Genomic DNA, 15,322 nt, shown 5'->3' with positions numbered 1-15,322 from the left:
ATCTGTATGTCTGAATCAGAAACAGATCAAAATTTTAATGAAAAAGAATTCAGACTCTTGTTGGAATACCATCCAATTGTTAAAAAATTCTAACGCTGAACTGCTCACATCAGATCTCAATGTGACTAGGTCTAAGATACAGATCTCTGTTGAACTAATACATTCACTACTTACTGATGCTAATAAATTAAACAGAATATAAATTTAAAAACAAAACAAAACAAAACCTCCCAAACCTGGAATAATTTGTTTACATTTAAAATTCAATTGTTTTTACGTTTAGAAGGCTGATGATCACGTATTACAGAAAAAGGTTCCAAAAAGTTATTTCAGCCTTCAACTTAGTATTATTTTATTAAGAAAGAAAGATAGTAAATTAAGTATTTGCGTAGCTGAATGTTTGCTACCTTTCAACTGCACTCCAACTGAATTTATTTCTCACTATATAAATATTTACCACAAAGTCTTTCAAAACTGGATGTCAACCCAGACAGTTATGTAAAGAGCCACCTCTCCAAGTTTTAACAGAATCAGATTTTATTTTTCAGACTTTATTTATATTGCTAGCTAAGCATAACCAAAACAGCCGCTAATTATTTTAGGCAGTTACTTCTGCAGGGCTCTGAAGCTGCAAATACAGTTGTGATCTCAGAGCTAAGTTAAAAATTGCAAGCCGGTGTTAGACTAAGAACTTTATGACTGAAGCAATTGCATGCTCAACTCTAAAACATAGCTTGAAGCACCAGCCAAACAGAAATATTTTCAAACCAGTTCCAGTGCCAAAACTGTTTTAGACAGTTAGTTATCTTTGATAGTCTTTAATCATAATGGTGAAGTCTTTTAGACAAGTAATTATTAAAAAATATTTTTTAATATGACGGGTTTTCTTAGGCAACACTTCTCAGTTTGGGCAATGGAAAGCAGAATCAGTAACAGACAAAGATATAAACCTTCATATGATGAAGCCCCTGTTCCCGAAGATGAAAATTCTATATTATGAAAAGAGAAGAAGTTACACGACGAGTGACAAAAGCATTTAAAAAACAAATACATCACAAAGCAATCTGCTATTAAAATAAAGTTGAAGACCTGAGGAAAAAGAAAGTTTATGTGAGCTAGAATTTTGCCTCCTGATTGAAGTATGAAGGTATTACTCTTCCTGTACAAATTCTAAAGAGCAAACACCATGTAGCTGACAAAAGATATTGTTTTGATGCTTCTGTTTCAGCTTCGTATAGTTCTTCTCCCCACAAAATAAAATTTTAATTTTAAAACTATTTAAAAACCTTAAGAATATTTAAGAAAACCACTACATTTCAGGGCCCATTAGAATATCTTCATTTACTGAAGACCGTAGTATAGCTCAGTTTCCCAGTCATTTAGAAGCCAGAAGAGGCTTCAGGCATGGTGTTGACCTCAAGGGAAGATAATCTGTGATTTTACATGGAAATGGCTATTCCAGTGTCAGTCCCTCAGTAGAGAGAGAATCCAGATAAGATTTTCTCAGTTACTAAGTGCCTGGGTTTGAAGTATAAAGCAGCTGTGAGCCAGCAGCAGTTCAAGTTACACACTTGTGTGGGTAGTACAAGTGATCTCTCCAGAGCTGAATTTTCCCCAGCTCAGCCCTTCTGTCTTTGATTTCCCATTGCCTGTTTCTGTAACCCCTTCTTTTGCCTCTGGTGTGTGTGGGATATATGGAAAGAATGTTTGCACAAAGTCTTACTTCAACAGCAGTACTTCTAAGAGGACTGGGTTGCAAGCTTGGAGTTATGTGACTGAAAATACAGTTCCATCCGGTAAGATAAATATTTGACTCAAGTCACTACAGGATGGGAGCCACTAATTTTGTTTTTAAGTTTCTGACATAGCTACCAACTTGAGGACAAACTGGTCTGTGTCAGACAAGTACATATCATATAGATTTCATAAACATAATAGAGAAAATAGTATTTTTGATTGTTATTGCAGCAATGCTGGAAACGGTTTTGAGCCAATGTCCTTCAACCTAGTGTAGATAGTCAGATAAACATTAAGCCTGTTTAGCCGTGAACTTTACAATTCTGTATGGCAAACTAATATGCCATACTATGTTCATTAAAAAGATAAAACAAATGGCAAATTTATGGCAACAAAACTTGCAAAAAAAAAAAAAAAGGCAATAAACCAATGCAAATTGGCAAAATAAAAGAAAACAATGGCAAATTAACACAGAATCCTTGTCATGGAGCTGGCTCAATTGTATGAAAGATCTGGCTATAAAAAGAAGACGAGATTATAATCACAGATCACAAAGAAATAACCAATAATTACAATATCATATTAGAACATAAATGTAACAGGATTTTTTTTTTTTTCCTAAAATCTTCAGACAAATAATGTTTCTTATAATATTGTAAAGACGACTTTTATTGGAAAGGTATTGTCCAATGGGGACAACATGTCAGGAACTTCATATCCTGCCTATCTACATTTGGTTTATTGCAGTTAATCAGCTTTGTTTTTTAGTTTTTATGAAATTACATATCCAGTCACCTACACTGATCGAAGCACATAAGTTAATTGTCTGCGATCGTAGCATTGCAATTACAGTCTTCATTCGTTGAAGCTACTGAAATAAGGGTTACTAAGTAGTAATTTGGGGCACTCGTGCAACGAGATGCAGCTCCCATTTCCAGTAAGCTACTGATCAGAGCAGAGGCTGATCCAAGTTACCCCAGCATCTGAAAGTAGCCCAGTGGTTTACAGGAAATGAGCGGGTCGTTCTAGACAGTTCCTGTAGGCTCAGGAACATTCCCCACCTTTTCGGTTCTCTTATCAGAGAAAGAACAGACACGCTTGGAAGGTGGCAGAAGAAGTCTTGTCTACTAGTGCCTGATGAAGTAGTGACTCTGAAACAGTGACACCAGATTGTTTTTAATGTCCTATTAAGTGTCTTAGTAAATTTGCACATCTTAGGATGGATTGTGAAATCACATAGTTTTCTGAATTTGGGAAAGTATTCACAAATTTCATTAATTCATCAACTTTATGTCTATATATCTGTATAAATCTATATCTTAGAACGCTGAATTTTGAATTAGTTACTACTATTTCCATGATTATGTGGTTTAAACATTAAAATTTTAATACTTCACTTTGAAAAGCCCTACAGTATGTTCTCTAGGAGCATTGTTTTGAAAACTCCAGAAAGAGACAATCTCACACAGAATTGAGGAACTATAGGAAAATATACTTTCCTAGAACACTGATCTTTGCTATTCCTCATAACACAAGATAACAAGTTACATACTGCTCAATCAATTACCTTCAACTTCTCCTCCAGAAGAAGCAATTTTTGAGAGACTTAAATATGTTGTTCCTACTACATCATTTTTTGTAAGACGATCCCTACAAAAAGAAAAAAATAAAAATTTTATTTAAATGTAATGCTGGTCATCCTACACAAAAGCAAGATACCAGTGACTAAATGAATCCCAAGACAGTGCAAATACGTTTTATATCACCTGGAATATACATCACATCTTAAATCACCTTGCTAACAGAGATGGTAATGGTTAGTTACAAAAGTAGGCTGCATGAGAAGTCACCTGACTTTTACAATATCACCTAAACAGTGATAGTGCTCAGTACTTACTGCATGAAATTAACAATACTCCCATGTTACATTAATCAGATCTCTTGTAAAGAAACCATGAAGGAAGATACTTTAACACTTGCTTAAATATTCTTATAGACTGTAAAAATACCTGACATCTATAAAACCAGACTTTTCTTCACTTAATATAATTTACTTTGTCTAGTACTTCGATTAAAAGTCATAACTCACCAGTCAACAACTGCAAGTTTTATTTTCTCACACATCGAGGGAAACTGAATAAAAAGCAATTAAAATACAATTATCCGTTACTTATTTCACCTCTGTAACGTTAATGCCCTGTATTCCAAAAGGATGGCTGTTTTGTACAGAAACAAGAAATGAACCCTGACCTTGATTTGAAGAGAAATAATTTGATTCCACTCTGGATTAGCATTTTTCTCAATTATATTTGTGCAAACCTGCAAAAAAGGAAATCAGCTATACAGCACATCAAAGATAAAACAGACAAAAAAGCATATACTAGCTATGATTTAGGATAAATCATATTCTGTTTGGTAAGATGAGGGGTAGTAGTTAATGATGAATCCTGAGTGGTTTATGCTGCAATGAGCTATTAGTTTTCAATTGGTAGATACTGCTAAACCCATCTGCATGTGCACCACTAACGACTATTGGAGGGAAAAGAAAATTCTGAAACAGTATCTAAGCCTGAGACTGGAGCTACCCTACAGGAAAAAAGCTTATTTTCACTAGCTACAATTTAATGTGCTTTCACACTAGTACTGATCCCTTTTATCACAGCAGAGAAACAAGACAAAGGAATGACTTGATCCCAGCTTCCTTTACGCAGATTTTAGAGTAGATTAAGTATATATTCTATGGGAGAGCCTGTATTATTTGCTAGTCATGTCTACTGAAGACCCTCTACGTTACTGGGCGTGGCAACCCAACTAAATAACATAATGAAAGACCAACATTTTCCTTCTTAATAAAAAGAAGATTGGCCAGCAATGAACATAGGCTGTGTAGTTGTGCTTCAGCTCAAATTTGGCATTCTATGGAACACACTAGTAATAAAATGTACCAATGTTGTTAACCTGTCCAGAAAGATCTGTACCAGCAGTTACAGAAAGCAATCATGTACAACCTGTAGGCGAGCAATCTGGCGTGCATGAGCTCCTAGCATTTAGTCATACATTCCTTTTATTAGTCATCAGCTTTACACTCATTCTGTGGGACTCTGTAGCTTGTCCTCATTTTACAAAGTGAACTTTAGGGCTAATGCTTTTTTATTTCCATAATTTTAGTAAACTTAAAAATTCATATTCGCATATGAAATCTGTTCTCAGGACTAAGATTAGAATGCAAACATTTAGATATTTACTAAATTACCTTTTTCCCAGCAAAAGAAACTTCCACAAATGGATCTACCAGGTTTTTCTTGTCTGCTTCTCCTCCAAATATTTCCTTGACAGTCTGTGCAAAAGCATCATCCACTGGAGAGGTGTCAAAGAAGAAATTAAGTATTATGCTTTGTTATTATTATTTATTCAGCCTAAATAATAAATTGCCCATAGCAATCTCACCAAAATCAACCATCTTGCAGGTAAAGTAAGGTCTAATCTGATAAACAAAATTCCAAGCAGTGTTGCTGGTAAAAATGGAGAATTTCGGCTTTGAGCAATTTCAAGAACAGTAATTTTTGAAACATCATAAGGATGTGCTTCTGAATTTAGAGGCACAGTTGTATTTGAAAACCATTATGTATGTACCTGTAGACATTGTCAGTTGTTGTCACAGATCTAAATGAGAAATTATGCTAAGAAGGGATTAAAAGCCACCTACACTCTATCAGAAAACACATATGGCATATAATGAGGGAAATAGCCTTTGTCTCAGCAATATAGGATTAACACAAGTAAAATCTCAATAAACAAATTAAGACAAACTGCTTACAAGCTCCCCTGCTCTCCAGTGGTGTTTATTTAAGCTTCTGATGCTCATCTTATAGCCACAGCCTGCATGCAGCTTTCTGGAATACAGCCAGTTCCTAGTTACTTATGTCCTGTGGCCTCTCAGGAGCAGGTTGCCGTCAATACAGACTGCCTCGGCCATCACAGCGGTGGCTGACTGACTGCAGCAGTCCTGTGGCCTTTCCGCCACTGCAAAATACCTGCAGCTATCAGCACCTGTGAAGATGACTTAATGGATTGCTGCGAAGAGGAAGATGCGAGGGGCCATCAGCAGTACTACTCATTTACTAGGATCTAAATGCCTAGGAAAAGAAGGCTGCAGGAACCAGCTGTCTGGTAACCTCCTGAAAGTGGGCAGGGATTGGGATCCAACAGGAAGTTGACAAATGCACTATATACTTAAGCAAGACATGCACAGAACATCCAGTTTATCTGCAGATCAACTGTACTTGAATGTTAGTTACTCGAATAGAACTTCTGCAACTGGAGAAGGGCTAATGAAGATGACCCCTTCCCACTACCAGAAGCTGTGTGGCCCACTCGGCAACAGATGAACATTACTAATCTAATGGGTAACACATTAAATTATCCATTGTAAGAACTAAGTAGACTTACTGAGCATTACCAAAGGACTTGAAATGGGCTACTTAAGCCATCACAGAATTATTGGCTCAAGTAACAATGTAAAACACTCAAGATGTTTTATGTTCGAGGAATGTTGCTGAACAGCTAACACAAATATTTCTAATGGTAATCAAATACACTGAGGGACAAGTAGTAAGAAACTAAGTACTTTGTGGAATGTCCTCAGCTCTGTAGATTTTGAGAACGAAAGTGACCCATCGAAGTGCAATTCCAGCAGGTAATAACAGATTGCTCTCCACATCATCGCTTTCATTATCTCTTTCCCTTTTTTCAACCTGTTGGGAGATAGAGTGGTACGTAGCATACGGTATATAAGACAGACAGAATAATGTACAGAATTAAGGTGATTAGTTAAACTGGTGCCCACAACACTCTTCAGATAGAAGACTGTTGTCAGTTTCATTAGAAAGAATGAGATTTTATCAAATTATCAAGCCACAAAAATTAATTCTACCTAAACTATTTTACTTATATTTTTATCTCTAAAGTACTCAATTGCAGGAGCCCATTATAATCACACTTCTAAAATCATCATCAGATGACGATGATTTTGGCACCTGGACGATGCCAACTTCATGCAATTTTCATACTCATCTCAAGATTAATATCATGGTAAGGCATCTTACTGCAGTTAGAAAATGCATACTACTCTGACATAATTTACCAGAACTTACTGCTTCCTCCTTTAAAAATAAATAGGAAATAAAAGATTTCACCATGAATAACTAGACATACCCTTGTTATTGCAAGAACCACGAGGATAGCAGAAAGGAAGAGTTAATATGGAACAAGGAGATCTTCCACGGTTTTGGCAACTCTGTTATATATAACTAAAGAACAGCAGTATGCAAAAATCTCAGGCAGGAAGAACACCAGAACTTAAACTACAGACAATGGTCAAGTAAGAAAAATGTCACACAGAAAAGAGGACCTGTTTTTACCCTGACAGAACAGCAGACAGTTAAGGACTGGATTCTTAAAACCACCTACGGCTTTCATATGTATCAAATTACCTGTGCCTAACCTGTAATTATTGATGGGTCTGACTTTTATCTGGTAAATATTTGGAGATTTTGGTACTCAGATTTCTCTATGGACTTGTCTACATTACATAGTAGTGGACACATTCCTGACTTAGTCCTGGAACTGTTATGAATATGCTACTCAGCCTCATTAGCTATGCTAAGGAGAAATACATATTAGCTTGTATGCAATACCAGGCTAACACATCTCTACTTCTTCCAGGATGTGAAGAAGTACCTACAAATGGTAGATCAACACACCCAGAGCTGGTCCAGAGGTTGCTTAATTGGACAGAATAACAAAATAAGCTTTGAGTTATCCACTTAGTACTGGATGCCCTTGAAACTACTCATAAATCTTGTCTTACTTTTAAATGCTGCTCACAGAGTGAATTATACAGTATTCAAAAAATGTCAGGGGACATGAATCCGTGGGGTGGAGAGGGGAAGAAAAACATTTAAACAAAACTTACTGGTGGCTCATCTCCAGTTCCCAGGACGAACATGCTGACTTTCATATAGCCTTTAGCTCCTGAATTTGTATCTTCAGGATCACTCAGCAAAAGCCATTTTCTCATGACTGCATGGCCTAAAATAAAACAACCCCCATGCCAAGCAATATCCGTTACAAAATGGCAGAAATCATAAAATCAAAGTCAACTGTTCCAAAAGCATGCTTTATCCTAAACCTAATTATTTAAAAAATTTATTCTGTTGTACACAGGTCTCAATCACAGAATGGTGGAGGTTGGCAGGGACCTCTGGAAATCATCTTGTCCAACCCCCCTGCTTGAGCAGGCACACCCAGAGCAGGGGCACAGGGCCGCGTCCAGGTGGGGGGTGAATGTCTCCAGGGAAGGGACTCCACAGCCTCTCTGGGCAGCCTGTGCCCCTGCTCTGGCACCCGCACGGGGAAGGGGTTTGTCCTCATGTTCAGGTGGAACTTCCTGTGTTCCAGCTTGTGCCCGTTGTCCCTTGGCCTGTCATTGGGCACCACTGAAAAGAGTCTAGTCCCATTGTCCTGACACCCACCCTTTAGATATTTATAGGTATTGATGAAATCCCTCCTCAGCCTTCTCTTCTCCAGGCTGAAAAAACCCAAGTCTCTCAGCCTTTCCTCATAAGGGAGATGCTCCAGCACCCTGAGCATCTTGGTAGCTCTCCGCTGAACTTGCTCAAGCAGTTCCACGTCCTTCTTAAAATGGGAGGCCCAAAACTGGATGCAGCACTCCAAATGTGGTCTCACCAGGGCAGAGTAGAGGGGGAGGATAACCTCTCTCGACCTGCTGGCCACACTCCTTTTAATGCAGCCCAGGACACCGTTGGCCTTCTTGGCCACAAGGGCACATTGCTTGCTCAGGGTCACCTTGTTGTCCACCAGCACTCCCAGGTCCTTCTCAGCAGAGACACTTCCCAGTAGCTCAGCCCCCAGCCTGTACCAGTGCATGGGGTTGTTCCTCCCCAGGGGCAGGACCTTGCACTGGCTCTTGTTGAATTTCATTGGGTTCCCCTGGGCCCAGCCCTCCAGCCTGACCAGGCCTCGCTGGATGGCAGCACAGCCTGCTGGCGTATCAGCCGCTCCTCCCAGCTTGGTGTCATCAGCGAACTTGCTGAGGTTACACTCTGTCCCATCATCCAGGTCACTGAAGAATATGTTGAACAGGACTGGACCCAGCACAGACCCCTGGGGAACACCACGAGTGACAGGCCTCCATCCAGACTCTGCCCCGTTGATCACGACCCTCTGAGTTCTGTTGTTGAGCCAGTTCTCTGTCCACCTCACTGTCCTCTCATCCAACCCACACTTCCTTAGCTTGTGTCATTCAAAACAAGAAATCTAGTGGTGTTAAAATGTTGTGGCATACTAATTCAGGGACATTTTTATAAATATTTTTGCATTATTTTACACATTTTAGGTCTTTGATACCAAAACTAATATCCAAATTTTAGGTGCTTGTACTTCACCTTGAAACCACTGAAAGGAGTTATATATTGTAACTTAATACTTAAAGCAGCAATCTCAAATAACTTTATATTAACTTTCCTCTTTTACTTTAGAAATTTAATTAAATGTTTCAACTTCAAGTTTCAAGCTAGGAAAGAAGCTCTGAAGTAACTGTTACTTACCAGGCTCATCATAAACATAGCCAATGTCAATCTGAAAGAAAGATCAAAGGCATTACCTCTGAAGAAACACCAAAGCAGAAAAATGCCAGGGCAACTTCTGTCAAGTTTTTCATGAGTACTACTACATTATTCTCTTGTCACAAAAGAAAGTTTACATAGCATATTTGTGGGAGGAGAAAGAGAAAATGCCTTACATGGAAAAATTAGGCATTTTGAATGGGTACAGCAGCCAAGAAGAAAACTCAAGAAAAGATGTAATAGAACTAACAGCTATAGTTACTTTCTTCTCTCCTCAGATCCCCAGCTTTTTCACTTATTGGAGACAGAAGATGGGGCTGGCTTACTGCTTCCTGAATTACCTATGTTCCCCCATTATTTTATGTTCAGACAGGCTTTTCAGAACTCTCTTGTTTATTTCCTGCTCAACATGTCATCCTTCCGTTCCAGAAATGAAGCTTGGGGTTTTTTAAAATGAATAATTTCCTTTTTGTTTTATGAAGATTATGAGCAATTTTTCCCCCACTGGACAATCTGGACAAGATTGCACATATACCACGACTGTATTCATTGTTTCAAACATGTTCAGAAAGGTAAGCACGTTTGCTTACGGCAACTGGGGCTAACATTCGTTGCAGGCAAAGTCTGAAAGGGTGATTTTTTAGAGAGAATTACCCTTGGGGTTTTCTCCTAGAATGTGTGCCTGCAGGAACAGAAAGTAGCTAAATGACATGCTGTCACAAGCTTAGTGAATGATCAGTCCTCCACAGAACAATATACCGCTGTCTGAATCACCAGAAATTACATAGATAATAGGTAGTGAGAAGCAAAAGCAACCAGCTTTGTGGCAGAAACTGCTTTATTTAGAAGAGAGCCTCTTCCACACTTGCAAATTTTTGTGAAGAGCTGGTCCAGAGACATCCTTAATGTATGCAGTACAAAATCAGCAATCAGAAAATACAGCCAACGTTGATATTGGAAATGTTATAATAGGAGATCCCAGTAGCCATTACAATTGTCATGTGAATTCTTTGTATTACTTTAGGAATACCTTCAACAGGCAGATGTCTACCTCCCAATATTGACCATAACAAATACAAACAAAGACAACCTCGCAAATATCATCAGAACCACAGAAATTATAACTAAGAGACTTTTCCACCATCTGTTTTACTTAAACTTCTGACCAAAGGAACACCTTTCCACATCACTTGAGAATGTGTATATTTATGCTGCCACACATACCACTATTCTGCCTACTGGTGACCTAATAAAATTATCTCTTCAAACCCTACCTCATACAAAAATACTCACCCTGATACCTTTTGGGGAAAAAAATTTACCTTCTGCTAAATATTTTTTTTCTCTTGGATGTAAGTTAGACAACTTGGTATATAATACATACACTTTTCTTTAGCAATAATCTTCTATTCAAATAAGAAAACTGTTTACTAGTGCTTTGAGCAAATGATCTCTAGCATGAGAAGCATGACATCGTTAGGTAATTGTATGGCCCCGCGCTAAAGTAGTATAAATTTAAACAATTAAAACAAGTACTTAAAAAATTCTCTCATTTAATTTAGTCAAGATATGGAAGTTGTTTCATACACACCTTAAATTCTCCCATTAGACAGTCTGCTCGTAGAGAATAAGAATCATACACCTAAAAAGACAGACGAGCACGAAACAGGAATGTTCCTAAATGTCGTAGTGAAATGGCCAGACAATGCTATATGCATCCAGCAGCCTTTTGAACATGCACCATTTTTTCTTACCCGAATGCTAACTGTTTCATCAAGCAACTCTAAAGGAGTCATGTGGACATTGTAGAAAAATATCTGTTAAGGTAAAAACAAACACAAAACCTGTCTCAAAATGACAAACACATATTCTCTGAACAGAAAATGCAAAAACATTATTTTAAGAGGCTTGTGAAGCATGCCTGCTACAGTACTTTTACCCTGCCTCCTTGCTGGACACATTATATGATAATTTAGTGCAGAGTAAAAAACTAAATTTAGTAAATAAACTTAGTACAAAATAGACAAAAGACAGTCACAATGTCCATGTGAATGAATGCTGTAGGCATAGCTGTGCAGCAAACTTTCAGCACTGTCCTTGCTCCTTGCTCTGCACTTCACATTTTCCTCAGGGGAACAACTTCAGGAATTATGGAGGTTGTTCACCTTCCCGGACCTCCAATCCTGGTCTAGCCATCTCTGTTGTAGCTGTCAAAAAGGTCTTGTTAGGGCTAGTGGTGATAGTGATTGAAATTATTTTCATCTTTGGAATTCAAGGCCAGAGGAATAAATCTGATAGTTTGACAGTATGAAAATAAATACTCTATTTATTAGCCTGTTTTATTACTAGTATATGCCGCACTAAGATTAGTCTTTGGGCCCAGCTATACTCCAGTGAGCACTTTATCCAACAAAAGGGAAGAGGATGTAAACATGGTCCCTCCTATTCCATTTTTAGGCTAGTCTGGATACTGAGACTGCCTAGGAACTCATTCAATACAAGGTGCAACTGGCTTTCTCCCCTCCCTATTTTTTATCACTTGCTCATAAATCTTGACTGCTACCTACAGCTTAGTTCAAGTCTCAAAGTTTTATCATTCCCTTGGTTTTGCCTGCATGTGTTAAACATGCTCGCCACCCAGTTCCAAAATCTGAATTTTCCACACACGTCTAGATAATGAGAGCTACCCCTCAGCATCCTCTCTATTAAGCTTAAACTTTGCAACATTGGTCTTCCAGACATAGGATCATCCTTGTGTCCCTTATACAGCTTTATATTCTCTCCTGTATTTCAGTGTGTTTGATGTACAGATCCCCGTCTGGACAAAGAAATCTAGTTGTGCTTTTACAGATCATGGGTAGCTAGGAATGACATTTCCAGATTCCGTGTGCCTGTCTTACTGACTCAAAACATTGCACTGAAAGCTCATCTGCACACACCATAGAGGTCTACAATGATTCCTAATTATTTTTTCTGTGATTTTATAACCTGCACACAACTATTCAAAGCCATTATTATGGCCAACTGTATCAAAGAACATGTTCCGTATGTCCCAGCTGAAGTTTGACTTCCTTCTTGATAGCTTTATCTGCTAAGACTGCCAGCGGCAGAGATGTGTTTAGTGATGTGAATACACAAAGAAAGGGACTGGGAACAGTAAAATGCGTATTAGCCACAATTACCCTTAAATATTAGCAAATTCTTATTCATTGATCATAATGAAAGCTGCAGTAACTATTTTTATCCATTTGATATCATCAGCATTTCAGCTACAGTGTCTTACTCCACTCACTTCATCAAAATATGGGTTGTTTCCTCTTTTGATTCTTGTTCGGTGTGTCTGACCGCAAACATGAACCTTGACTACCGGTTTTATGTTATTTCCAGGCAACTGACGACCTTCAATGACTCTAACACGAATCTGGAAAAAAAATAAATTCAAATATTTGTATTAATTCATTCCATATATTATCTATCGTCCTGGTGACAACAATTTCTTACTACACCACCAAAAAAGTTAGCCAACACCTGACCCAGCTGGCAAATATGGACTGGACAGACTTTTCAAGCTTAATTTTGACAGCAAGCATAATTTAATTTGAATTTTACAAGACAAGTTGGGGGTAATTATTTCAATAAAGTTTTTTTACTTGATTTTACTATTTATTTTTAAAGATGCTATTGTAGTTTGAAATTGATACAACTACACAATAAATAAGGTTCATCTAGACTTCAGCTAGAACTGTACAAAATTGGACATCTCTAACAGGCAAATTTGAAGAATACTTTTGAAATACAGACCTTCAAATGATCTTATATTAAATTATGCTCAGGCTATGTGAAAGGAGCAATGCCATGCCAGGCAGAAAAAGGGAACTTGCAACGTTTAATAAATCTATTACCTGGAAATCTTGTGGTTTGTTAGAAAGGATTCTCCGTGTTTTTTTTCCTTTGGTGATGCGTTTAGCTAGCTGGGCTTCCTTCGTGCCACTTGGAACCGTTGGCGTGATACCACCAACTGGACCGTCCACGCCATCCTCATAACCTCCATCATCTTCTCCATCTCATATAGTAAAAAAACCAGTGCAATTAACAAACAAATAGTACAGCTTGATGTTAAAGTTACAGGAATAAGAGGCTGATACCCAAGATTTCCACTAAAATTTTACTATCTCATTTCAACAATTTTTTTGCTAACCGCATGCTTCCAACTCCTTTCGAAAGCTAAGTAATTTTAGCCCGCTTAAGAACAAATTCATATCCTACCCAAACTAACTGTCGATCTGTCCCCCTCAGGGTGCAGAATATCTAATACAATTCCCATACACTTTTTTGAACCAACGGACTGAAGTCTTAGCAAAGTACAGTTCAGCTATAATCATCACCAGACTAGTTCACAATACACCAGAGGTGATTAATTTTATTCCAGCTGAAGCTGTTCCCCAGCAGCAAAACTAGGCTATAGCGTAGCATTGGTTTTTACTTCAGGATCTTGAAAACATGAAGACATTTAAGGTCTGCCATCCAAAATAAAACTCTGAATCCTTCTCCACAGCGTTTAACTGTAGAATAAGTTGAAGTTTCTTAGTGAGCCTCTTTGACAGTTCTGAAATCACAATCCCTCCATGGAAGACTGTTCTACAACCACATGCCGCTGCAATGCTGGATCATACAGTCAGATTCCAGTATTGCAAAACAGGATCCGTAAATATCTAGACCACGAAGGCATGTCGCTCCCTTGTGTTTCCAGCTTCTTTTCTTAACTGAAGGACAGTGACTATGGTAAAATCTACAGGAAGAACAAGCTGTGTCTCTGGTGGTCAGCATTACCAGAATGCTTGTTAACTTTGCGAATTACTTTGCCAACGGAGGTCGATGATCACTTTGCATAACAAAGTCCTCAGTGGTCTTTGTAAGAAATGTATGAAACCACAAAGATCGACATACCATGTATTTTATAACCTGAAGACTCCACCTCCCTAACACCTCTCAAAATCCATCTGCCTGGGTGGATCCATGCAACTGATTGATTACACACCCTGACTTAGCACTTAACTTCTAATTTCTGAAACTGACCTGTAGCAATCTCAGCTGGGGAGGTGATTTTATTTCATGGGAAACAGAGATTTACCACAATTAACTAAGGTGTGCTGGACAATTTGCACTGAAATAATTTTAATGTAGTTGCTGGATACAAGCTAAAAAGCTGCAATTTTTTTTTTCACTTGTATTACCTTATAGTTCAAGCGCATTTTTAAAAACCTCTCAAAATAACCTCATATAAGTCAATTTGCGTTTTTAGTCTTCAAGTCCACATTTCCGTACAATTATTTTGAAGTCTAGTAATTTAACACACAGCTTTTGTGTTTGCATTTCCTATCCTTCCACTCCCCAAGAACACATCTCAATGAGGTCAGTGGAATCAAAACTTCCCCCCAGAAGACTCCTCATCTCATTTTTTTCTTCTTATGTTATTATCTATCAGTAGATAATGGTCAAATTAATTAACTTCTCCTCAACCATAGTTGCACAAACACAGCCTGGATATTAGGGTAATTATTTTTCTGTCAATTGCAAAAACCTCTTGGTGTTTCAGAGTTTTTTTAAGAGTCCGGAAAACCAGTGGATCTCAAAAACACTCTCAGCAAAAGCCTGGTTAATATGGCATATAGAGACCAATGAATATTCCCTACCGATCACAGCATTTCATGGGCTAGTCAAGTATCAAGTGTAATATAAAATACGACAGTGTCTTTCAAAACTTACTTTTCTACAGGGGAAAAAAAGTTTAAGGATTTAAGAAAATCTTTTTAACACAGCTCACTCACATTTAAAGAAATAGAATTTATTTTTCAAAAAATGTGGCTTCCCTGCTTTTTTGGTTAGGCCTAGCATTACAGCAGGTAACTGGTGTCTCTTTGAGAATTCAGAAAGTCTTC

The 15,322-nt window shown here is 38.0% G+C and overlaps 1 protein-coding gene across 1 annotated transcript in view; it reads right to left on the bottom strand.

Annotated features, from left to right (window-relative positions):
* The window catches only part of MYOF (myoferlin), a 73,797-nt gene that overhangs the window by 37,856 nt on the left and 20,619 nt on the right, over nt 1–15,322 (bottom strand). The window contains exons 6-17 of the mRNA XM_064463819.1: nt 13,286–13,446; nt 12,676–12,804; nt 11,138–11,200; nt 10,975–11,025; nt 9,366–9,396; nt 7,712–7,827; nt 6,365–6,491; nt 4,991–5,094; nt 3,988–4,056; nt 3,827–3,870; nt 3,305–3,387; nt 951–989 (exon numbers count right to left, since the gene is read on the bottom strand). Coding sequence (XP_064319889.1) covers nt 951–989; nt 3,305–3,387; nt 3,827–3,870; nt 3,988–4,056; nt 4,991–5,094; nt 6,365–6,491; nt 7,712–7,827; nt 9,366–9,396; nt 10,975–11,025; nt 11,138–11,200; nt 12,676–12,804; nt 13,286–13,446 — 1,017 coding nt within the window. The remainder of the gene's footprint in view (nt 1–950; nt 990–3,304; nt 3,388–3,826; nt 3,871–3,987; nt 4,057–4,990; nt 5,095–6,364; nt 6,492–7,711; nt 7,828–9,365; nt 9,397–10,974; nt 11,026–11,137; nt 11,201–12,675; nt 12,805–13,285; nt 13,447–15,322) is intronic.

Source organism: Phalacrocorax carbo, chromosome 12, assembly GCF_963921805.1.
Source record: "Phalacrocorax carbo chromosome 12, bPhaCar2.1, whole genome shotgun sequence".
Classification (NCBI taxonomy): Eukaryota; Metazoa; Chordata; class Aves; order Suliformes; family Phalacrocoracidae; genus Phalacrocorax; species Phalacrocorax carbo.
This window is presented reverse-complemented; position numbering and strand designations above follow the sequence as displayed.